Source organism: Durio zibethinus, chromosome 13 (assembly GCF_047325235.1).
Source record: "Durio zibethinus cultivar Kanyao isolate XHJ-2024 chromosome 13, ASM4732523v1, whole genome shotgun sequence".
NCBI lineage: Eukaryota > Viridiplantae > Streptophyta > Magnoliopsida > Malvales > Malvaceae > Durio > Durio zibethinus.
The window spans coordinates 26,013,200-26,035,432 of record NC_143174.1 but is presented as its reverse complement, the minus strand read 5'-3'; the positions used below and the strand labels follow the sequence as shown (position 1 = coordinate 26,035,432).

At 34.2% G+C, this 22,233-nt stretch overlaps 6 protein-coding genes across 15 annotated transcripts; 4 read left to right on the top strand and 2 right to left on the bottom strand.

The window, feature by feature from the left end:
• Positions 1 to 881: 881 nt before the first annotated feature.
• Positions 882 to 3,480, top strand: LOC111303466 (bifunctional bis(5'-adenosyl)-triphosphatase/adenylylsulfatase FHIT-like). Its single transcript, XM_089742369.1, has 4 exons — positions 882 to 1,265; positions 2,060 to 2,205; positions 2,896 to 2,994; positions 3,080 to 3,480. The coding sequence occupies exons 1-4, from the start codon at positions 1,106 to 1,108 to the stop codon at positions 3,194 to 3,196; spliced, it is 522 nt and encodes a 173-aa protein (XP_089598495.1). The 5' UTR covers positions 882 to 1,105; the 3' UTR covers positions 3,197 to 3,480.
• Positions 3,481 to 3,582: 102 nt separating this feature from the next.
• Positions 3,583 to 8,908, top strand: LOC111303465 (RNA-binding KH domain-containing protein PEPPER-like). 2 transcript variants are annotated; one of them, XM_022899751.2, is made up of 6 exons: positions 3,583 to 3,993; positions 4,340 to 4,589; positions 7,187 to 7,335; positions 7,413 to 7,667; positions 8,051 to 8,245; positions 8,555 to 8,908. In XM_022899751.2, the coding sequence occupies exons 1-6, from the start codon at positions 3,670 to 3,672 to the stop codon at positions 8,714 to 8,716; spliced, it is 1,335 nt and encodes a 444-aa protein (XP_022755486.1). In that variant the 5' UTR covers positions 3,583 to 3,669; the 3' UTR covers positions 8,717 to 8,908. The 2 variants fall into 2 exon arrangements, with proteins under 2 accessions (XP_022755486.1, XP_022755485.1); XM_022899750.2 differs by having other exon boundaries at positions 3,629 to 3,993; positions 7,184 to 7,335.
• A 780-nt stretch (positions 8,909 to 9,688) lies between these two features.
• Positions 9,689 to 12,057, top strand: LOC111304280 (Tautomerase/MIF superfamily protein). Its single transcript, XM_022900825.2, has 3 exons — positions 9,689 to 9,933; positions 10,039 to 10,239; positions 11,777 to 12,057. Exons 1-3 carry the CDS (start codon positions 9,823 to 9,825, stop codon positions 11,810 to 11,812), a joined length of 348 nt encoding a protein of 115 aa, XP_022756560.1. The 5' UTR covers positions 9,689 to 9,822; the 3' UTR covers positions 11,813 to 12,057.
• Positions 12,058 to 13,658: 1,601 nt separating this feature from the next.
• CIA2 (chloroplast import apparatus 2) lies at positions 13,659 to 17,195 on the top strand. 6 transcript variants are annotated; one of them, XM_089742365.1, is made up of 4 exons: positions 13,659 to 14,365; positions 14,603 to 15,652; positions 15,982 to 16,110; positions 16,435 to 17,195. In XM_089742365.1, the coding sequence occupies exons 2-4, from the start codon at positions 14,603 to 14,605 to the stop codon at positions 16,525 to 16,527; spliced, it is 1,272 nt and encodes a 423-aa protein (XP_089598491.1). In that variant the 5' UTR covers positions 13,659 to 14,365; the 3' UTR covers positions 16,528 to 17,195. The 6 variants fall into 6 exon arrangements, with proteins under 6 accessions (XP_089598491.1, XP_022755481.2, XP_089598492.1 ...); XM_089742366.1 differs by having other exon boundaries at positions 13,661 to 14,365; positions 16,466 to 17,195; XM_022899746.2 differs by having other exon boundaries at positions 13,659 to 15,652.
• LOC111303461 (uncharacterized) lies at positions 17,048 to 19,389 on the bottom strand. 3 transcript variants are annotated; one of them, XM_022899743.2, is made up of 2 exons: positions 19,008 to 19,389; positions 17,048 to 17,320 (listed from the first exon to the last, which is right to left on the bottom strand). In XM_022899743.2, exon 1 carries the CDS (start codon positions 19,288 to 19,290, stop codon positions 19,018 to 19,020), a length of 273 nt encoding a protein of 90 aa, XP_022755478.1. In that variant the 5' UTR covers positions 19,291 to 19,389; the 3' UTR covers positions 17,048 to 17,320; positions 19,008 to 19,017. The 3 variants fall into 3 exon arrangements, with proteins under 3 accessions (XP_022755478.1, XP_022755477.1, XP_089598493.1); XM_022899742.2 differs by having other exon boundaries at positions 17,048 to 17,304; positions 19,008 to 19,382; XM_089742367.1 differs by lacking the exon at positions 17,048 to 17,320 and adding an exon at positions 17,472 to 17,651.
• A 761-nt stretch (positions 19,390 to 20,150) lies between these two features.
• Positions 20,151 to 22,169, bottom strand: LOC111303462 (uncharacterized). 2 transcript variants are annotated; one of them, XM_022899744.2, is made up of 2 exons: positions 21,758 to 22,153; positions 20,151 to 20,360 (listed from the first exon to the last, which is right to left on the bottom strand). In XM_022899744.2, the coding sequence occupies exon 1, from the start codon at positions 22,038 to 22,040 to the stop codon at positions 21,768 to 21,770; it is 273 nt and encodes a 90-aa protein (XP_022755479.2). In that variant the 5' UTR covers positions 22,041 to 22,153; the 3' UTR covers positions 20,151 to 20,360; positions 21,758 to 21,767. The 2 variants fall into 2 exon arrangements, with proteins under 2 accessions (XP_022755479.2, XP_089598494.1); XM_089742368.1 differs by having other exon boundaries at positions 20,278 to 21,106; positions 21,758 to 22,169.
• Positions 22,170 to 22,233: the final 64 nt, after the last annotated feature.

Below are 22,233 nucleotides of genomic sequence, written 5' to 3'. Positions count from 1 at the left end.
CCACTACTAATTAAACCATAATAATTAAAAGTAAAGCCGGGGGTGACCTCTTAGTCTTAGGCTCTTTGTTCATCAAAATTTTTCATTATCATGCATTATTTTGCTTCGAAAATATATAATATATTTACATGTATGTTTATATAGATAATCTCTTCTGATCACTGCAAGATAATTTCTAAATTTATTTATATTTTTAAAAATTAAATGCAAAAAAGGTCAAATTTTTATATTTAAAATTTATAAATTACTAAAATTAAAATAAATTAAAAAAATTAAATCTTTTGTATTCACTATTAACTAGTTTGTAACTATGCAATATATGGATTATTTTACTTATTTAAATATGTGTTTACACTTTAAATTTATATTTTTTTCTACAATTATATTTAAATATTAATATTTTATGACATATATAAAATATATATATATTCAATTAACATGTCATAAGAAATTTAATATGTAATAAAAATAATGAATTAAATGTAAAATTAAAAAAAAGTAATTAAATAATATATAATCATATGATCATCCGTCAACTAAATTTTTTACTAAAACTGTGATTATTCACTAAAAATATAGGGTATGTAAGAATTTTTTTTGAAAAAATATTATTTCATATATGTAAATATTTCATTATGATTTTTAAGATAATGAATTTGTATTAAAATGTAAGGCAATATTAAGTTTGAATAATTTTCATAATGAATTCTTTTATTATGTTAAAAAGTTTAATAATTATTTCTTTATATACATTAAAACAAAATTTTAATTTATATTTTAAATATTCTTAATTATTTTACATATTAATTTATTTATAACGTGCCGTGCCGTGCCGCGCCGTGCCAAAGCTAGTGTTTTAAAAATTCGAATTAAGACTCGGAAGTCCCAAGTCGCACCTGCGATGAAGGATTTGATGAAAGAAAAGAGGGGCAAGTCAATGAATGACAAAGTTGCAGCTGCTGTGTCCTCTGCTCTGCTCTGGGTGGTTGGCTGTTGCTTTATCAGGAGAGGGTTCCAAACAATCTCATCGTCCACCCCGCCGCCACCATTGCTAAGGCAAGTGATTAACAAAATGACATGACAATATTTTAGTTAATTGTATTGTATGAACTCGAAACTGAACATTGGTATTATAACCAATATGTTGCAGCAGATGTCAATGGAGTACTATAGGTTCGGCCCATATACGATAGACCCCAAGAATGTCTTCTACTCCACCCCACTTTCCTATGCCTTCGTCAACCTCCGTCCTGTTGTTCCTGGTAATTAATTATTACTACTGCTTCTAATGAGCAAGCACCAACTACCATAGTTTCCTTTCATTTCAGTTACCACCCTACGACGTTCCTCATCACCATCTCAATCCTCTTTCCTTTTAACTAAACATGTTTCCTGTTTTTATTTCTTTATCTCTTCTAATTTTCCCTTTTATTCCTTTTGCAGGTCATATCCTTTTTTATTTGGAAATTTAAATTCAATCTTTTTTTTTTTTTTTGGTTGTATATGATTTTGAGCTAAACACCAACTTCCATACGATCGAACTCAAGATCTCGATGTTAGAATATTTCTTTTTGTACGTGTATTGGAATTCTTTGAAAACGGGATGAGATTTGTCATTCCGATATTACGCATTCATACAAAGTTACAAACTATTTAATCCGCAGGACAATCTTTGTATGTATCATTGTAATTTTTTGCTATTGAACATGCTTTTCCTTAGAGAGTCAGCACTTGTAGGATTTTTTTTTTAATTCTAATGATGGGTTTGTCTAATCCGCTTTGGTCGTTGGTAATGATAAGCAACAATGTCGTAATATCATTCTCCTATACGATAACTTTCTGGCTACTGCGTATTAAACTGTTCATATGGGAATGATATAAACACACACATGAATGTATGTATGTATCCAAGTCATTACATGCTAAAATGCAAGCGAAACTTATGTTACATTTGTTTTATATAAGCGGGTATGATTTTTGATCCAATTTGTTTGGAAATCATGAAAATCTTCATTTTGAAGAATTCATGCTTGAATTAGGTTTTCGTAACATTGTGTACATGTGCTTGTCCGCCCAAAGCGTGAAGTTAAGCGCTTTGTTGATCTCACTGTTGATGAGACATGTGATTTATGGCTAACAGCACAGAGGGTAGGTGGTGGGATTGAGGGCTACCATAAAGCATCATCGCTCACTTTTACCATCCAAGTAAGAATAGAAAGGGAATTGCTCTATTACTTTTATTTAAATATATAAAGGTTCTTTTTTTTTTTTTATCAGTGGTTCCATAGTAATTGACTTTTGCTAATCATGCTGTTGTTCTCAAATCATGTGTTGGCACATTTTAAATTTTATTGGCGCCGCTTGTCTGGCTTTAGCAGAGTGATAGAGATCTCGACCTCTTTGTTAATGGTTTTATTTATCTTCTGTTCCTGTTTGCTCACCTTCTGTTTTTCATTTCTTGGCCTTTTCCATCGTGTTTTTGTTTGCACCACTTGCATATTGATGCCTCTTTCCTTGAGACGCCTTTAATAGAGTACTTTATCTTGTGGCTTGGTTTTAATATTTTCTAAAATTGTAAAATTTACATCATATCATTAAGTTTGGTATTTGTGGTTTTTAATTCTCTGGATGCCTTTGCTGAGTACCTCCTGTTACCCATTTCAACTTTTAGTTATTGTTTCTCATGCAATAACAAGCAATTAGCGTATTTAAGTGATCATTTGAGAATGAAAATTTATGATTTCTTAAAATTGAATGGGAGAAATTGATTGTGTGATACTTGTGGGAGTTCTTAGCTGTTCTCACTGTATTGTAATGCTGTTGTGTGGTTAATAGCATTTGTTGTGGATCGTTATAGACTAAAGTCTGTAACATACGTATTCATTTTCTCTTTAGGATGGGCCACAGTCTGGGCGGACAGTACCCCATGTTCACATTCATATCCTTCCAAGGACGGATGGTGACTTTGAGAGGAATGATGACATCTATGATGCAGTAAGATAGATATTCCTATTGGCTTTGCTTTTATCAGCTAACCTTGAATAACTCTTGTTTTTTCTGTCTATTGTTCATGGTGTAGATAAATGTGAAAGAGAAGGAACTAACGGAAAAGCTTGATTTAGATAAAGAAAGGAAGGACAGAAGCCCTGAAGAGATGTCTAAAGAAGCAGATGAATACAGATCACTTTTCTTGTAGAAATCTTAATTCTGACGTCTGTGCTGCATGTACACAAACTGCAGTGGATTCCCTTGTCATTGATAGCACAGGGCCCTGAGTTGTATATGGATGCTAGTTCTTGGTTCAATTTCTCTGGAATGTTCCCTAGTAGTTTGTCTGGATGAATATTGTGATTATTATTGTTGATGTAGTTAGTTTATATTTAATCATTTATGTGCTGTAATAACGAAGCTTTGTCTGAAAGTGGCATCATTGGGTATTCGTCGTTTCTTTCACTGCTTACATGTAATGATATGGCCGGGTCTAACTCGGGCCGGCCACAGACGTCTCAATTAAAAAAACCCACAGAACATGGTCATGGACTTAACATAAAAACCTTAGATCCAGGCTCAGCCCAGAGTGGTTCTGTACGGATAGCACAATCCATTAACTAGGAAGTATGTTTCATTTTCTTTGCGATTTTTCTATCAAGTCGATATCGAAACCTTTCCATGCGCCCAACAGCTCTTGCAGGAAATCCTCCCATGGAAGTCGCAGACGCTACGGAGAAGGGTTCGGAAAAAACCCAGCCAACAACCACCATGGCCACAATAGCCGACTCATCAGCCCAAAACCCTTCAGAAGCAACCACCATTAATCCAGCAGTAGAGAAGTGGCCCGGATGGCCAGGTCACTGCGTGTTTCGGCTGATTGTGCCAGTTTTGAAAGTGGGCAGCATAATTGGCCGCAAAGGAGAACTCATCAAGAAGATGTGCGAGGAAACCCGCGCCCGCATCCGCATCCTTGATGGTGCTGTTGGCACTCCTGATCGCATTGTAACTCTCTTTTTTTTCTTTGGAACTAAAATTCCAAAAATCTGGGTTTCGCTCTCTTTAGTTGATATATGCTTGATAAAATGAGTAGAGAGGTCAAATATTACATAAATTCAAACCTAATTAATCCGTATGGAAGCAAACCATGCATTTTGTGATTCAAAAAAGTTAAATTTTTTGTTTTTTCATTGTTTCAAAACACTCTTTTTATTTTTTGCTTTGTGCCCTTCTGCAAGCACAAAGCAAGTAGTAAGAAGTAACAACTGAGCTAATAAGATATTGGCGTTAAATATCCTCTTTTCTCGATACCCTTTGGGCAGTTCCTTGAAATAATTGGATTTTCTTGTAGGTTCTAATATCTGGAAAGGAAGAACCAGAGGCACCACTTTCCCCTGCAATGGATGCTGCTATAAGAGTTTTCAAACGTGTCTCTGGATTGCCTGACAACGATGGGGATGCTAAAGCAGCTGGAGCTGCATTTTGTTCAATCCGGTTGTTGGTAGCATCTACACAAGCAATCAATTTGATTGGAAAGCAAGGCTCCTTAATTAAGTCATTACAAGAGAGCACAGGTGCATCTGTGAGGGTGTTGTCAGGAGGTATGTTTTGGACATTTGAAAATATTTTTTCACTTCATAAGAATTCTTTGGGTTCCCTTTTGCTCATCTATGCATTTAGGTTTCATTTGGTGGAGAGGACTTTGAGTAGGGACTAGGATAGAATAAGACATAATTGATCAATGAATTGTCTTTATTGTAACTCCAATGCTTATATCTTATTTTGTGTAACACTGCTCATGTGGGATTATACAATCCTTTTAGCTTTCCATAGGGTTGTTTAATCCTATTCATATAAGATAATTAATCCAGCTAACTGCTCTATCCTTCTATTCACTAATAAATATGGCATTAAAAAAGAAGTTATCCTATCCTAGGCATGAAATGAACCCTAAATCAATAAAGTCCCGGCTAAATTGCACATTACTCAGTGCATTACATGTATAAAAGATTGAAATTCCATGCTTCTTTATTCATTATTTCATGTGCACACCTATGTCCATGTACGTGCATACTTCATTTTTCTTTGTCTGGGGCAACCATGTGCTTTGTGTATGTGTTTGTTTTTGCTGGAGGGCTTTGTTGGAAGGGCTTATTGTCCAAATCAACCTAATGTGTCCTTTTCTGAATATTAATAAAGATTTAGAGAACTTAAGGTGGCTCTTTTTCCAATTACGCGTCTTCTTCTTCAACAAATCATTTTGGAATATTGTGCTTAATACTGAAATGATGTCTCTTGCCTTGACAACTTTTACCATGTGAATAATGAAAATAAACTTTTCTTGGTGCCTACTGCCATCCCTGTCAAATTGAGGCTCTACCTTGATGGTGCACGAAGATTTGTGGATCTGCATAGCTGAAAGTTTGTCTTTCTGACACTTAGATAAGATATTGATACCAACCTGTATGATGTTAGGTATACTCTAAATGGCTGATTTGACACTGAACTTTGTCACATTGAGGAATCAACATGTGGCTGTCTTAGGGTGCAATGCCCAAAATCCATAAAGGGTTGGTGTTGTTGCCTGCTTTAATCATTTGATCCTTTGATACAGTTCATCTGAATTTGGCTACTATTTTAAGTCAAATTTATGTGATTGTCTGGTTCTGGAGTACAAATAGAAGCATTTTATCACTTGGAAAATAGAAAAAAAAATAAAAAACTGAAATGTCACCATGCTGATTCATATGTTCATAAATCTTACAATTACCGCATATACAAGGCAAGCTTCTTTTGCAGCAAAAAACCAGGTAATGACAAAGACATATAGGCTTCTTGCCTTTAGCTTCATTCCTATGGCCCTATCATAAAAGGTGTTGGATGCCTGAATTTCACTGTATTCTGCTTAAAGATAAAAATTCTATTGGCTGCTAAGAGGATTCAGGAAAAGGAAAATATTGGAATGATATTTCTTATTGTATTTTCTGAAGATGGGAGAAAGGAAACCGTTTAGGAGTTGAGAAGATATTTATATTTGGTTCTGTCAGGATCTATCTTAGTGTTGTTTCTTCTTTTAGCATGTTAGGCCTCTTAGGCTAGGAAAAAAAACCTGAAAGGTTTGATCTGCAGTTATTTAAAGAGAGGTATTTGCATGTGGAAATGAATCATTCACACAACCTGACCCAAAAATTAAAAAAAAATATTGGTTAAAGGACTCGAGCTCAAAGGGAATTGAGTCGATGTTCACTTTATGCAGATGTCCAAGACATTGCAAATTGTTAGAGTTAGTCTAAGGTTGAATAAATATCCAAGGTTGCATAAGCTTCGTTGTGAGCTAACCACATTCAGGAATAGACAACTGAAGCAGGAGGTGGAAGTGAGGAACATTTCCTGGTGCATTGAAATTTAAAAGTAACTCTTCACCTAGGAGTAACAGATAACATTGATTCAATGATGTGTGGCACTTGAAATACAAAATTATCATGTTTTTGGAACTTTCCATTTCCCTAGCATACTGCATCTACCTGACACTATCCTGCTTTGGTTTTGGAGTATGCGTTTGACTTTGACACCTGAAAGAACATGAACATCTCTGCAATTGAAGGGGTTGATGACTAGACTACGATGGCCTACTTTGTGGGTTTGTCTGTCTTAGAGTCATGGTTATGTTAAAGATGGTCAAAAGAAGGGTAAAAAGAAAAGGATCAAAGTTAGAAGGAAAATGGGGGAGTTAAAACAGCCATGTGTTACGTGTAATAGACTATTTAGATATTTATTTATTTATGTTATTGGTTTATAATTAAATGAAGTTCGGTTTGAGCCTTGATTATTTTCTTTAATAAACTATAGGGCTTTTGTTGGTGGACTGAACACAATAGTCCTTTGTCTTGGTCTAAAATATGAGCTCCTAGTGTACCAATTTGAGCTTTTAACAATAAATTTTGTTTTTTGAGCTACATTTGAGTAATTTGACCTTTAACCTATTATTATTATTTAAGTTGGAAAGCAATCCCTTGAATTTAAAATTTAACTCTTCATCTTTGTTATGATTCTTTGTAGTAATAAAAGTAAATAGAGTTAGACCATCATAGTAATATAAATTGTACTTGTATCTTATTTTGAGTTCAAGAAGTGCCCTATAAATCATAGGTCAGATTCTTTAAAATTTACAATGCACATGGTTTTGTTGTTATAGCAGATGAAGTGCCATCTTATGTGGCAGCAGATGAGAGGATTGTGCAGTTGCAGGGGGAAGCCCTGAAGGTTCTTAAAGCTCTAGAAGCAGTGGTGGGGCACCTGAGGAAATTTTTGGTTGATCACAGTGTTCTTCCTCTTTTTGAAAAGACTGTAAGTTCAATTTTATCAAACTGTAGTTATATGCACTGGCACCATTTCATGCTAAGCGGTGCTATCATGGTTTGCAGCATAATGCAATAGTCACTCAAGATCTTCAAGCAGAGACACGAGCTGAAAAGTCATCACTGCTTACTGCTTCTCAAAGTGCCATTGGAATTGATCTTCCTGTTCCGGTGAGGGACTCTTTGTTCCTTGAACGTGAAACACAGTTGGAGTCACGGATCCCATCTTCTGGAATTTCATTTTATGGGCATGATCCTGCACCGTCGACAAAACATTCTACTTCAGGACTTGTTCGATCTATTGTTCCTATTGTCACACAGGTTTGTTTTAGTGCATGCCTTTTTTAATCCTTAGGGGCCAGGGTGAAATTAGAGATTTTGATGTCAAACAGGGAAGGGAAAGGGGAGAAATGGAGATAAGATAAAAAATTTGTGGCCTGAATAGAAATAGATTAAATAAGAGGGGTGAGAAACAAAGAGAATCAAGGAGATGGAAATCTCAAATTCAATGTTCCAAATTATCAATAATTCATAATCCAAAGCTGGTTGAAAAATGACCCATTGAAGTATTTATTAGAACGAGCCTTAAAACCTTAACATAAACTCAAAATGTCAAATAAATCTATGATTTATAATAAATCCTAATAAAACACTTATTTTTGGTTTATGTCTCATCATTTCACTTGTTGGATTTCTGGAATCAGATTGCTCAAACAATGCAAATACCATTTTCTTATGCTGAGGACATAATTGGGATCGGAGGGGCTAATATTGCACAAATTCGTCGCTCTAGTGGAGCTGTCGTAACCGTGCAAGAGAGCAGAGGTCTATCAGATGAAATCACCGTGGAAATTAAAGGCACCTCATCACAGGTTCAGATGGCTCAACAACTGATTCAGGTAGGAGGCTTTCCCAGATGACTGATTTTGTTAATTTAGACAAAACAAAATTGTATTCTGTTAATGGTTGAGAAGTTGATAATTTGTTTAGTGCTGCATGGGGTAGAGGACATGTTAATGTAATCATTACCGAATGGTGGTTCAAGTTTCGCTCTTAATATATATTACTGTCCTCTTTGGTTATATAAAAATAATGGAACTATGATTGCTTTGATTTCTATTTAATGGGGATGATCTCTATAAAGAATTACTTCAGCATGCGCATTGCATTTAGATGTTGATGCTGATTAATTTTGTTGCTTAATACAGGAATTTATGAGCAATCACAATGATCCAGTTACAAGCACCAGCTACAGAGACAGGAGTTATAGGTCCTCGTTTTCTGAGTTTGACAGCCGCATATCTTCAGTTTCAGGGCAACCCTATGGGGGATCTTTTAGTTTAGGTGGCTACTCTTCTTTTAGGCTTTAAGAGAATTATCTTATAAACTTTGGAGTCTCATTTATCGGGATGAACTTGTATGGGTGGCTCTGGGCTCTGGGTTCTGGGTTCTGAAACAGAAGATAACCTTTCTTTTTTCTTTTTTTTTTTAATCTTTTATTTTCTTTGTTTGGTAGTGTCAAGTGTTAGAACTTAATATTTGTAAAGTAAGAAGTTCACATCCATGCTTTCTCCATTTAATTTTATAGGAATAAGAATAGGATGGATATAAAGGAAAAGATGCAATGAATTACATAAAACAAGTGTAACAGAAAAAAAAAATTAATGGAGGAAGGTAAATCATATGAAATCAAAAGGTAATGCATATCAATGGCATATATAAATGATTTAAAAAATATTACTTTAATACGCCCCTGAGTCATGATTATATAGTCGTTGTTATATTAATTAGCTAAAAACTTAATAGTAATGCTAACAAATTTTCTTTCAGTATTCCCTCCATTACATAGACGTTAATAAGGCAACTAAAGGCAATTAAAATCCTATTAAATTTAATTATATAGAATCAGGATCATGATATTTTTTATTTAACTTTTAGTATCTTTATCTTTTTCTTTTATTAAATTTTAAAACATGAATAATTTAATTATTTTTTTTTAATGTTTACACATGATATAATATATAAATATTATATAAAGTATGAGCTTTGAATGTTGGAGCTAAAGTTTGGTCTACTTTTTAAAGAATCTCATATTTTTTTCAAATTTGTTTATGTGCTTAATATTTTTCTTAAATCCTTTTTAAAATGTAAAACGAGCATTTAAGTTTGGCGATTAGACGAACCCTTGGATAGATCTATTCTATACTAATTACTGTTCTTTTTTTTTTTTTTTTTTTTTTTTACAAATGTTACCTTAATCCATGTCAATATTTCTAGAAATCTCATATTAACAAGGGAATAAATTGACAATTTTTGTTTGGTTTTTTTTTTTTTTTTTTTTTTAAAAGAAAAAGAAAAAGGGCAGATAAGGGGTGAAGGAGATATTCTCTTTAAAATCACCCATTCCAGAAGCTTTGTTTCAACCGCTAACATTCTCTAAAAAACCAGAGGAAGAATAAGAAGAAGAAGAAGAAGGATGCCTACCTTGAATTTATACACAAACGTACCGGTGGACGCAGTTACAACCTCTGACATCCTCAAGGACGCAACCAAAGCTGTTGCCAAAATCATCGGCAAACCTGAATCTGTTAGTTCTTTATTACTTTTTCTCTCTCTCTCTCTTTTTTTTTTTTTGTCTTTTCTAATGGCTTTATTTAAGTAGCGTTTTTCTTGGATAAAAATGGGTTAACAGTACGTGATGATTTTGGTTAATGGCGGGGTTCCAATGGCATTTGCTGGGACCGAAGCCCCTGCTGCTTATGGAGAATTGATTTCCATTGGGGGCCTTGGTCCTTCTGTTAATGGCAAATTGAGTTCAACTATTGCTGATATTCTTCAAACCAAGCTCTCAATTGATAGCTCTCGCTTCTACATCAAATTCTATGATGTTCAGGTTTTTTTACTCTACTTTTACTCTTTTCATTCCAGAGTATTGATGGATTGTTTTGCTCTTCTAGAGAAAATCATTAAGAGGATGGAGGATGCTGTTTTTTGACCATTTTAGTTTAAATTTCTAAATTTTTTAAATGATATCAAGGCCTTGGGCAGTTTAAAGAGAAAAGCTGGACACTGTTTTTCCCAGATTGGGTTTCATATTTAAATGAACCTTGTAATTAGGAGATTTTTTTCTTTGTAAAGAAAATGGGATTTTTAGTTTGATTAAATGTTGGTGTTTCTGTTGGATTTAAAACATGTTTTATGGAGGCAAAAACAAATCTATTGTTGTATATCACCCTTATAAAATATCCTATGGAAGCTTACAACAATGCTCCTTGGCTTTTGATGAGGCTTCAACTATGGTTTGGCTTGATTCTACTCTCTGCCAAGCAGTTTTAGGGAGGAAAATAATATGTATACTGTACTGATGAGAATGAGGCCAACAAGCTGTAAATTTCTACCAATATGATATTTTTAGCTTCTCTTTTAGTCATTTGGAGTGACTATTAGCAGTTTATTGTCTTTCCTTCTAAGCTGGTTATGATTTTGACCATAGTCCTTAAGTAAAAACGTAGAGTAGTATTTCTCTATTTTTGTGTTTAATGAGATGCCCTTTGGATCGTTGTTCAGTTAAAAGTAATCATTTCAGTTGTCTTTAAATGTGATTTTGTTGCCAAAGAATTCTTTATGACTGAACAAAGAATCTAGCTTACTTTATAGCATTATTTATGTTGATCTTTTACTGGGGTGTTCTTATATTTAGGACTTGGAATTAGGCATCATATTTCTCCTTGCGCTGTTAACAGTTTGATACGTGTGTAAAGGTTAGCATGGTGATTGACCTGTTTGACTGTGTAACATGTGACGTATACATATAAGATTGACCTGTTTGCATACATATAAGATTGACAACCCATAGGAGGAGACATAATATCTTAAACTTTTCTTGGATGGATGGATAACAAGGTCCTCTGGACAAACAAACAAACTAAGTCAACTTAAGACTGGGGATCTTGTACACTTGAAGTTGATTATTTAGTGTATCAAAATGTGAAGATGTAGTAGACTATCAGAACCTTTGCAAAAAATCCAGATATATGGTCTTTGCTGATATTGAATTATTTCCAAATCTTCATGATATAATCCTATATATGCCTATAGGATCACGTACCACTTTAAGGTGCAAAATATTTGTCTACTTGCCTGGTTGTATATATGTGCAAATGTGTATCTACATGTGAAAATCTGTACTTATGATTGCTAGTTTAAAGAACCATAATGTACCATGAGGCTACTGGAACATAGCAATGCAATTTAATCTAAATCGAACATGGATTTATATCTTGATATCATTAATAGACATGAAATGAATTTACTTTTTGGTGGATAGAGTTATTAGTGCTGCTTCACTTGGTGCTCTGAAGTACAATTTTCTTGTAATATAATCATCAGCTTTTAGTAACTATCTTAATACTCATTTTTTCTTGGTCCAGCACTCATTCTTTGGATTTAACGGTTCGACTTTCTGAGTGGCTCAAACGAGTATACATCAATGGAAAGCATTCCAAGTGGAATCATATCTGTGCAGGATTGTAGTTTGTTTTTGATCAACGGAAGACTGTATTCTCTTTTCTTTTCCTTACTTTTCTGGTATACAAGACTTTCTCCTTTAAGACATTCAACTTTCTGAGTGGCGCAAATGTAGAATACCACCATGGAAAGCATTGCAAGTTGAATCCTTTCAGCGCTGGATATTTAGATTCCTCTCTTTTCATTTTCTCTCTCTCTCTCTCTCTCTCTCTATATATATATATATATATATATATGTAATTGGATTATAAAGATAAAGATCATGTTGATGAGAATGATAATGTAAAAGGGCTTTGACGACAATAAATGGAGGGTTATTGGTTGTGTGTAGCGACGAATCGTGTTGAAAATTTTCAAGTCCTAAAATCCCAAAACCCGGCTGCCAGAGGGCGGTGGTTTATCCAAAATCAAAGGTAAATGACATTTCCAACTCATCCTTTCCTCTGTGAAGATAAGGTATTGTCAATTGCGAATTAATAGAATTTCGGGAGATGCTTTTCGGCCTTGAACGAAAGGTCCAAAAGGATGACCCTGTCAAATTCACCCCCCCCCCCTCTTTTTTTTTTTTTTGTTTTGATTCTTCATAAATTGTCCTCTACTTTTTAAAATTTACCTTATCCTCCTAATTTATTTTGACCTATATTATATAATCATCTAAATGAACAAAAAAGCTATATAAATAGGAAACACTCCAAAATGAAAGATTAATTTTTAAATATCTTTTCACCAAAATAATTTTTTATTTTTGTATAAATCTATAAAGAAAAATTTTCAGGTTATGCTCTTAAGCCAAACTACATATTTGTTGAAGCAATTAAAGAAGTAAAATATGTGTATGTGCCAAATGTCTGAAAATAAAAAAATATAGATATTTAATAAAATATCTTATAAGAAAAAAAAAAGAAAAAAAAGAGGCCTTTGTCCCTGGAAAACTAAAAAGTGCAAGCTATATATACGATGACATTGACATCCTCATTTTCATTTTTTTTTAATTGTATTTGTCGGGTTTTTTTCATTGAAAATATGAATTTTATAACTATTTATCCTAAGGACCTAAACATTCTTTTAAATTACCTATTTGACCAAAAGATTTACAACTCCCCTTTTCACTTTGAATATATTTTACAAACAATTATTTAAGTAGAGAAATAAGCGCATTTACAATTGATTCAATTGTTCAAGTGTAATATCAAAGCTATAGTTCTATTGCTTCATTAACTAGTTTAATTTTCTTTCAATTTTACCTAAACCACAAACAGATAAGGATGCAAGAAAATGGAATTGGATTGATGTGTGGGGAAAGAGAATTACCTTAAGGGCAGAAATGCAAAACGCCCAAAATAGTTTGATTTTTGTAACCGGAAGCCAACGTTTGAGTAGCATCTGCCACATAAAAAAGGTACAAAAGACACCCAAACCCTTCCCTTTCCTTCATTGAGACACGTGAAAATCATCCAACCAATAAAGGCATGCCACCTCCGCCTTAAAATCTAGTGAAGCCAATGGGAGGAGGCCATCTCAGCGGATAAGAAGCCCTTCCCGTAAATCTCCAAAGAAATTCGCAGGAGGTTTGTGTGGCATACCCATGGATTAATCAACCCCACATTGTCTATCATTGGGACTAGATGCTTGGGGTTACTCAAATGCCTTACATTCACGCACGGAATTACAGAAATGCCGCAGGCTTTTTTCTAATATTATTGAACCGCCAAGGGCTAAGGCAGGTAAAAAAAAGATGGTCCCAAGGCAAAACTAGCATTGTCTTTTCCTCTGTTGTCTGTCTCGTCAGTGTATAACGTGGGTCCCACGCCAAACCCTAAAAACAGAGCAAGGCAGAGCTCCTTTCATTTATGCCCCCAACGGATCTTTCTTTCCCTTTTTATCTCTTTCCTTCCCTTGTGCTTATGTAATAAAACCCTTTTTCCTTTTTAATCTTTTCATTTGTTTCTCTTTTATTTCATCAGCTCAAAAATTTCCATTTTCATTCCTTTTGGTCAAAAGCTAGGCAGTATGCATATCTGGGTCTTTGTAGGGTTTTGTAATTTGTTTAGTTTGTGATGTGTGGGGTTTGGCTGGGTTTTTAAATACTCTTTGGAACTGGATTCCTGTTTTGGAAAAAAAAATGGTTTGGTATATTATATTCCCTTTCATTTTCATCTGTAGATATTTTTTAATTGGGGGTTCAATATTCTAGGGTGTTCTTATTTACTTCTTCATTCTTAAAAGTTTTGGCTTTTCTTCTTTCTTCTTTTTTCTTTTTTTTTTGTCATAATCCAGGAACTTTTACTCTTTTACTACCAAGGGGTTTTAGGGTTTTGCCCTTTTTTGGAGAGCACCATTTGTTTTCCAATTAAGGAACCAGAAAAAAAAAAAGCGAAAACTTTGAGCTTTTTCTTGCAATTGGGTCTGAGAATTTTCTTCCCAACCCTTCAAATTCTCCAAATAGCCTCCGCAAACGGAAATTGCAAAAATTTCCCTGGTTTTTATTTTAGGTTTGTTTATTTCCTTGTATCAACCCTGAATTTAAGGGCATAAATAAACTTGAAATTTGAACCTCAGCTGCTCTTATCTAATTGCTAATTCTCAATTTCTGCTTTGTGTGTCTGTAGTTTTTTCTTTCCTAAGTATTGAATTTCATGTTTTTACGTGAATTCTAATTGAGTGATAGAGTTGTAGAACTTGAATTCCCATAGAATTTTGAAGGTATTTTCCCTTGTTGTTATCTACAGATGTCTTCGTGTTTAAGCGGAGGCGGCAGGGCCTATGCTTTAGACCTTGAAATAATAAAATCTCCATCTACTTCAACCAGGATTTCTCAAACATCTTCTTCAACTTCTTCAACCCTCTCTGAATCCAGCAATTCCCCACTCGCAATCTCCACTCGAAAGCCTCGAACCCCTCGAAAACGCCCCAACCAAACCTACAATGAAGCTGCAGCCCTCCTTTCCACTGCCTATCCCAACCTATTTTCCACTAAAACCCTTACAAAACCGCTTAAATTCACAAAGGCTCAGGACTCTTTCTTCCATGAATCTTCTGAAGTGTTGTTGCCTTTCCGTATAATTGACGACTCTGGTTTCTTGCTCCAGAATCAACCAATCCGACAAAAACCCAGTTGCCTAATTGAGCCAAAAGTCGTGAATTTTTGTGACAAGTCCTGGCAAAGTACTAGTGGAGAAGTCAATTCCCATGGAGGAGGTGGAGGTTCAATGGAAATGGAATTCAGCACTGAATTCCAAGAAGATTTCGACGCAGAGTCGATTCTGGATGAGGAAATTGAGGAAGGTATTGATGGCATTATGGGGAAACTTAGCGTCAACCAGGAGACATTGTCCAATGGTACATGTCAGACTGCCCAAATTAGCCAAATTAGTTCATGGTATGGGAATCCGATGGGATACGGATTTGGTGGGAAACTTGAATTCGGGTTGGGTTTGGGATTAAGGAGAGGAATACGAGCATTGAGACATGTTGATGAAGGAAGTTGGTGGAATTTCCCAACTGTAGATGTGCTACAAATCTCACCAAGAACTAAAACTAAGGCGGCCACTACAACAACAACCAGTAGAGCTGAGAAGAAGAAGAAAAAGAAGAAGGCAATTGTTATGATGGAAGCAAAGAGTTGGGAAATGCCAAAAGAAAACCCCCCAAATCCCAAGCCAAGTCCTGGGTTGCAATTAAAATTGAATTACGATGAGGTGGTGAATGCCTGGTCAGACCGTGGCTCCCCATTCTCAGAGGAATCTCCAGGGTCTGAAGTTCCCAGAAATGATGTCTATGTATGTTTCTCATCTCCCGTTGGGAAATCAAAACTTCCATGATTGCAATTTGGAAGGCAACTTTCTGTCACAATTATAGTTCCGCTCCAAGGCAATGGTTCAAAAAATAAATAAAAGAAAGGCTTTCAATTAATCCTACTCTTTTTTCAAAGGCCATTATTATTTGGGTTGGTTTTATTTTGAGGTTTTGAATGTGAATGAAAATGAAAGAGTTACAACTTACTAATAATGTAGTAGTCGTAGTACTAGTATTTTATTTCTTTGATGATACAAATGGTAGTGCAGCGATGGAGGTATTTCCTTTGATAAACTTTTGGGGCTGGGCGCAGACCGATTTATTCTGGGAGAGAGAGGCGAGTGTCCTTCGCTACAAAGAAAGGCGACGTACGCGCCTCTTCTCGAAGAAGATCAGGTATCAAGTCAGAAACGTCAATGCTGATCGACGGCCCAGAATGAAGGTTTCTTCTACTTTCTACAACTATTTACTTCTTGGTCTGTTTTGGTTTCTAATATCATTTTTTTGTTCCATTCCAAACTCTTTTTGGTTGTCCTTTTATTATATTATTATACCTATAATAATAATAATAATAATAATAATAATAATAATTGTAAAAGCAAATAGGTTAAAAGAACAATTAAAAAAATAAAATTAAAGAACAAACATATAATTTTGATTTTGGAAAAAGTTTTAATTACAAATTTATTGAAAATTTTCCAATACACTCTCTCTCATGAAACATTAATTTTCTTTCATTCTCTGATACAACATTATTGTTTTGGAGATTGAAGGTACGTTGGTAAATGTTGTCGCAGGGGCGATTTGTAAGAAGGGCAAATTGTTCTACCACAAAAGTGAAGGAAATAAAAGTTATTAAGGTGATGAAGACTCGTTGTTAAGAAGAAGAGGAATGCAAACCTACAAGTTTTGCCTGCCTTACTATTTATATTTCTCTTTTTCTGGTCGTTGGTTTTTTATGAAACTTATTTTTATATATATATATTTTTTTTCCAAAGAGAAACAGCTTTGTTGTTGGATTCAATCACCCAATTATTTTTTGGTTTTTTAATATGGAATGAATTCCGAAAATAAGACTTTTTTTTTTCACTTAATTTTCAATAATGATCGCTTTATTTCCCCTTTCTTATGGCATCAGAACTTATTTAATACGTTTTATAACTTTCTTTAACATAAAAATCCAACCCTATCAACATAACACATGACTATTGGCTAATAAATTCTGCAACTGTTTCCTTGTTATGTATAACTACTTAATATGATGGGGATCGACTTTTTATTCATTTATATTAAAAGTATTTTTTTTAATTTGATTTTATATATATTATCAGGAAAAGAAATGTGGTGACTATAGTAGATTGATTCCCAGCTTAACCAAATGATCAACAAACATAAAAAACTTAACCATACCAAATTTCAAATTGTATTTCCATGGTACTTTAAAAAAAAAAACAAAAAAACCTTAAGCACTGTAGTTTTACACACGATAGTGTATCTTTATTTTATCACTTAATGCTGCAATGCATTGATCAAGACAGTATCTTCCTGCCTACGGTGTTCAGAAATTACAACCAAAACCATAACGCAGATCCAATTGTCACCTGATAAACCCAACAAGGACCCGCCCATCTTTAAGCTGCCAAAATTAAATGCTGCAATCATTAATATTTGTAACATAAGCCAAGCATAAATCCAAATACAAGTACTCAGATATCAGGCATGGTTATGCTTAACAACAGTACATATTTGTAACACGTGAAAATCATTATATCACCAATTAGTAAAACCAATGGAAATGGCAAATGAGAACAACATAACACCAATTAATAAACCAAGTTTTCATATTTTAGGCATACACATTCAAAATACACATAACAGCAAGATAGAACCATTATCTTCAAGAGATGGAATTCATATTCTTTACAACCAATTTCACACACGGTTTCAAATTTCTATCACCACCCTCCTCACCTCCCCCTGCCCCTGCATAAAAAAAAGGCACCTCATAGACGAAATTATTTATCACTTGAAAATAGCCCTCATGACCCAATGCATCAAATAAATGTCATTCCAAACACTACAAATGTGTCAAACATAGCAGCCTCACCTTGCAATTTGAATTTCAAGAAATCTATCAAATGCCCTCTTTTCAAATCAGCCACAGTATTTCTTCTATCATTATTATGCAACTTATCTGGCCAGCATTGGAAATGAGCATGCTATGGATGCCGACTGATGCCTATACTTTATGACACATAAAATAACTTTCTATTGAACACAATTTGCATTGTTTTTTGCCCATGGGATAGGCAGATAAATTCATAAAAAACAAGGACTGTACAAAAAACTCAATATTTAAAATTAGGCAGCAAGGCAAATGTAATTCCAAATCTCAATACCATATTAATAACATCTTCTCCAAGATGATATTGAAGTTTTGAAGAGGAAAAAAAATATAGAAGAAAATTAAAAGACTAATTAATAACTTCAATTAGGTGAAAATTTATTCAAGGAATTTGTATTTTATAAATTCTTATTTAGAATTTTAGGTAGAAAATCCATGAAAGAAATTTTCACAATTAGGTTGTCTTTAGAGGGTAAAGATAAGATGTTATTGAAGGTAATCAATAGATATTATGCTGTTCAGGGTCCTTAAATAATTGAGATAGGTTAGTGGTATTCTATAGTATTTAGCCTTAAGAGGTTAACCTGTATGGCAATTATATTAAGGCAAGAACTAAAACAAGCAGATTGCTCTCTGAATCTCTCTGTTGTCCACTTTTTATTGGAACCAAAGTAATTTGATCTTCTTCTCACTTATGAATTTCTCACTAGATCCTTTCTCCGTGCTCCCTACTTTTGTTGTTTCTAGCCCTTTTTATACCCTAAACTTTAGGGTTACATCAAAAGATACAAAAACAAAAACAGAAGGATTACATCATCGACCCACCAATGGCTAGTAGCAACAGGCAACCATTGATTGATATCAAAAGTTCATAAAGTAATAAAGTATATCTTTAGCATTTCGTCAATAGCCATGAATAACATAACCACACAAATGCAAACAAGTGCATCGATGAAACAATTAAAATTGCAAAATCATCACCACTTAAACTTCATTACAATCAAACATCAAAACTGCCCCAATACAATGAAAAACAAAACCACACAAATGCAATCGAATCTCTTATATTAATGCTAGCATTCCATAAAACTAAAGCCAACCCAACACTCTAAAAGAACAAAAGAAAAAAAAAATCTATCAACCATCGATCTAAAAGAACACCCAGATCAATTAACCTCTCAAAAATCCAAAAAAAGAAAAAGGACTAGGAGTACCTGGATGGGATCAGTGATGGCCATGTTCCTTGGCGTGCTGCTGGTGCTCGAGATGGCGACGCTCGTTCGGAAGAGCGACGAGGTAAGAAAAGATCATCCCACCGAAGCAGACATGGTAAACAGGGTCGATGGAATCAGTCTGAATGTATTTGGCGTTGTAATTGTCCAAACCCCTCTGAATAGCTTTCTTCACGTAATCAATGGATAGCATGGGCTTGATGCAGCTAGGAACTTCCTTCAGTTTCATCCCTTTTATCTCGCTGAAAAATTTCCTCGATGCCATTTCTCCAAGTTCAACCAAACCCCAGCTTTTCCTGTTTTCTGTGTGTGTCGTCAGCGGCAGATCTAAATTAAAAAACAAAAAGGAAGGCTGTGATTTTTTATGAAGGATTGTATGGAAGATGTCTTTGTAAAATAAAGGGCCAGGCTCAGTTGCATTTAAGCCCTTCTATGTTGGGCCAGCCTGCTTTCCCCTTCAACAAAGTCGAACCAGCTTTCTTTTATATGATATTTGGGATATAAGGAAGATTTTTACATAATTTTTTATTATTATTGAAAATTATAATATTAAAATTAAAAGAAAAAATTATAGTTGATATGCCTTTTATTGTGAGAATAATTTTATGAGAGGAACTTATTAATACTAAATTAGGGGCCGAATTGGTTAGAGAAGAATATAAAAAGAAGAAAATTTTGATGTAATACTTGAAGGAAAATAAATTATTACCAAAATATTTGCTTTCTATTATATATTTACCAAACAATAGAGCAAAAGAAAAGCATGAAAATGAGTTATTGGCATTCAATTATTTACTTTTTAATTTTTTTGACAATCTTTCTTTTACAATTAATTTTAATATTTTAAATTAAAAAATAATAAAAAATGACGACCCCACTTACTTATAAACATTAAATAACAACATGAAATAGGTATATGTTAAACAATCATAGGCTCAAACTAGGTCCCGCGGGTGACTTGGAGTTTTAACACAAAAAGCAAAAGCTGAAAGCATTTTCTAATTTCCCCTGTTTTTCTCATGCTTTTTATAGGAAAAATAAAATAAAAACTTATTTTCCCCCACTTATCGGCGTGAACAATAAAAATCAAGAAAAACTTATTAATCATTTGAAATCGGCATCACATACCACACCAAAAATCAAATTGGGTTAAAAATGAAGCACTGTAGTTTTACACATAATAGTTTATCTTTTTTTATTTTATCACTTAATGCTGCAATGCATTGATCAAGACAGTATCTTCCTGCCTACATTGTTCAGAAATTACAACCAAAACCACTAAGCGAATCCAATCGTCACTTGACGAATCCAATAACGACCCGACCCATCTTTAAGCTGCAAAAATTAAATGCTGAAATCATTAATATTTGTGACATAAGCCACGCATAAATCTAAATACCAGTACTCAGTTACACATGAAAACCATTATAACGCCAATTACTAAAACCTATGGAAATGGCAAATGAGAACAACATAACACCGATTAATAAACCAAGTTTTCATATTTTAGGCATATGCATTGAAAATACACATTCAGCAAGATAGAATCATTATCTTCAAGAGCTGGAATTCATATCCTTTACTACCAATTTCACACAACTTCAATTAAGTTTCTATCACCACCCTCCTCACCTCCCCCTGCCCCAGCATAGAAAAAGGCACCCAATATACAAGGCCATTTATCACTGGAACATAGCCCTCATGACCCAATGTGTTAAATAAATGTCATTCCAAACACTACAAACGTGTCAAACATAGCAGCCTCACATTACAATTTAAATTTCAAGAAATCTTTCAAATGCCCTCTTTTCAAATCAGCCATAATATTTCTTCTATCATTGTTATGCAACTTATCTGGCCAGCATTGGAAATGAGTATGCTATGGATGCCTACTGACTCCTATACTTCATGACACATATAAAATACCTGTCTATTGAACACAATTTGCATTGTTTTTTGCCCATGAGATAGGTAGATACATTCATCAAAAACAAGGACTGTACAAAAACTCAATATTTACAATTACGCAGCAGCAAGGTGATGTAATTCCAAATCTCAATACCTTATAAAAATAACATCTTCTGCAAGAGGGGAAAAAACATAGAAGAGAATTAAAAGATTTATCAATAACTTCAATTTAGGTGAAAATTTATTCAAGGAAATTGTATTTTATAAATTCTTATTTAGAGTTTTAGGTAGAAAATCAATGTAAAAATCTTTCACAATTAGGTCGTCTTTAGAAGTTAAAGAATAAGATGTTATGGAAGGTAATTAATAGATATTATGCTGTTAAGAGCCCCTATCATAATTGGGATAGCTTAGCGGTATTGCGTAGTATTTAGGCTTAAGAGGTTAACTCGTATAGAAATTATATTAAGGCAAAGAACTAAACAAGAAGCTTGCTCTCTGTATCTCTCTCTTCTCCACTTTTTCTTGAAACCAAAGTAAAAGATTTGATCTTATTCTCACTTATGAATTTCAAAGAAAGAAAAAAAGACCGATATGTAAGACAGACAACAAAGCTCAATTATATCAGCACTAATGAAAACAAAGAATCATCAAAATAACCCATCGATCCAAAACCAAATTTACCCACATCTCAACAACGAAACATGAACTCTATATCTAGCAAAACCAAATGAAAAACAAAAATCTATCAATCACCCATCCAAAAAAATAACTAGATCAATGAACCTCTCAAAAATCCAAAAACAAAAAAGGACTAGGAGTACCTGGATGGGATCAGTGATGGGCATGTTCCTTGGCGTGCTGCTGGTGCTCGAGATGGCGACGCTCGTTAGGAAGAGCGACGAGGTAAGAAAAGATCATCCCACCGAAGCAAACATGGTAGACAGGGTCGATGGAATCCGTCTGAATGTACTTGGCATGGTAATTGTCCAAACCCCTCTGAATAGCTTTCTTCACGTAATCAATGGATAGCATGGGCTTGACGTGGCCAGGGACTTCCTTCACTTTCATTCCTTTTATATCGCTGAAAGCTTTCCTCAACGCCATTCCCCCAAACTCAACCAAACCCTAGCTACTCTTTTTTTCTGTGTCGTGAGCGACAGGTCAAAATTAAAGAATAAAAAGGAATTTTTGAAGGATTGTCATGTTTTTGGAAAGCAAAGGGCCAGGCGGTGTTGGATTTAAGCCTCTTCTATGTTGGGCTAGCCTGCTTTGTTGTTTCTTTCGTATAAATTATAAA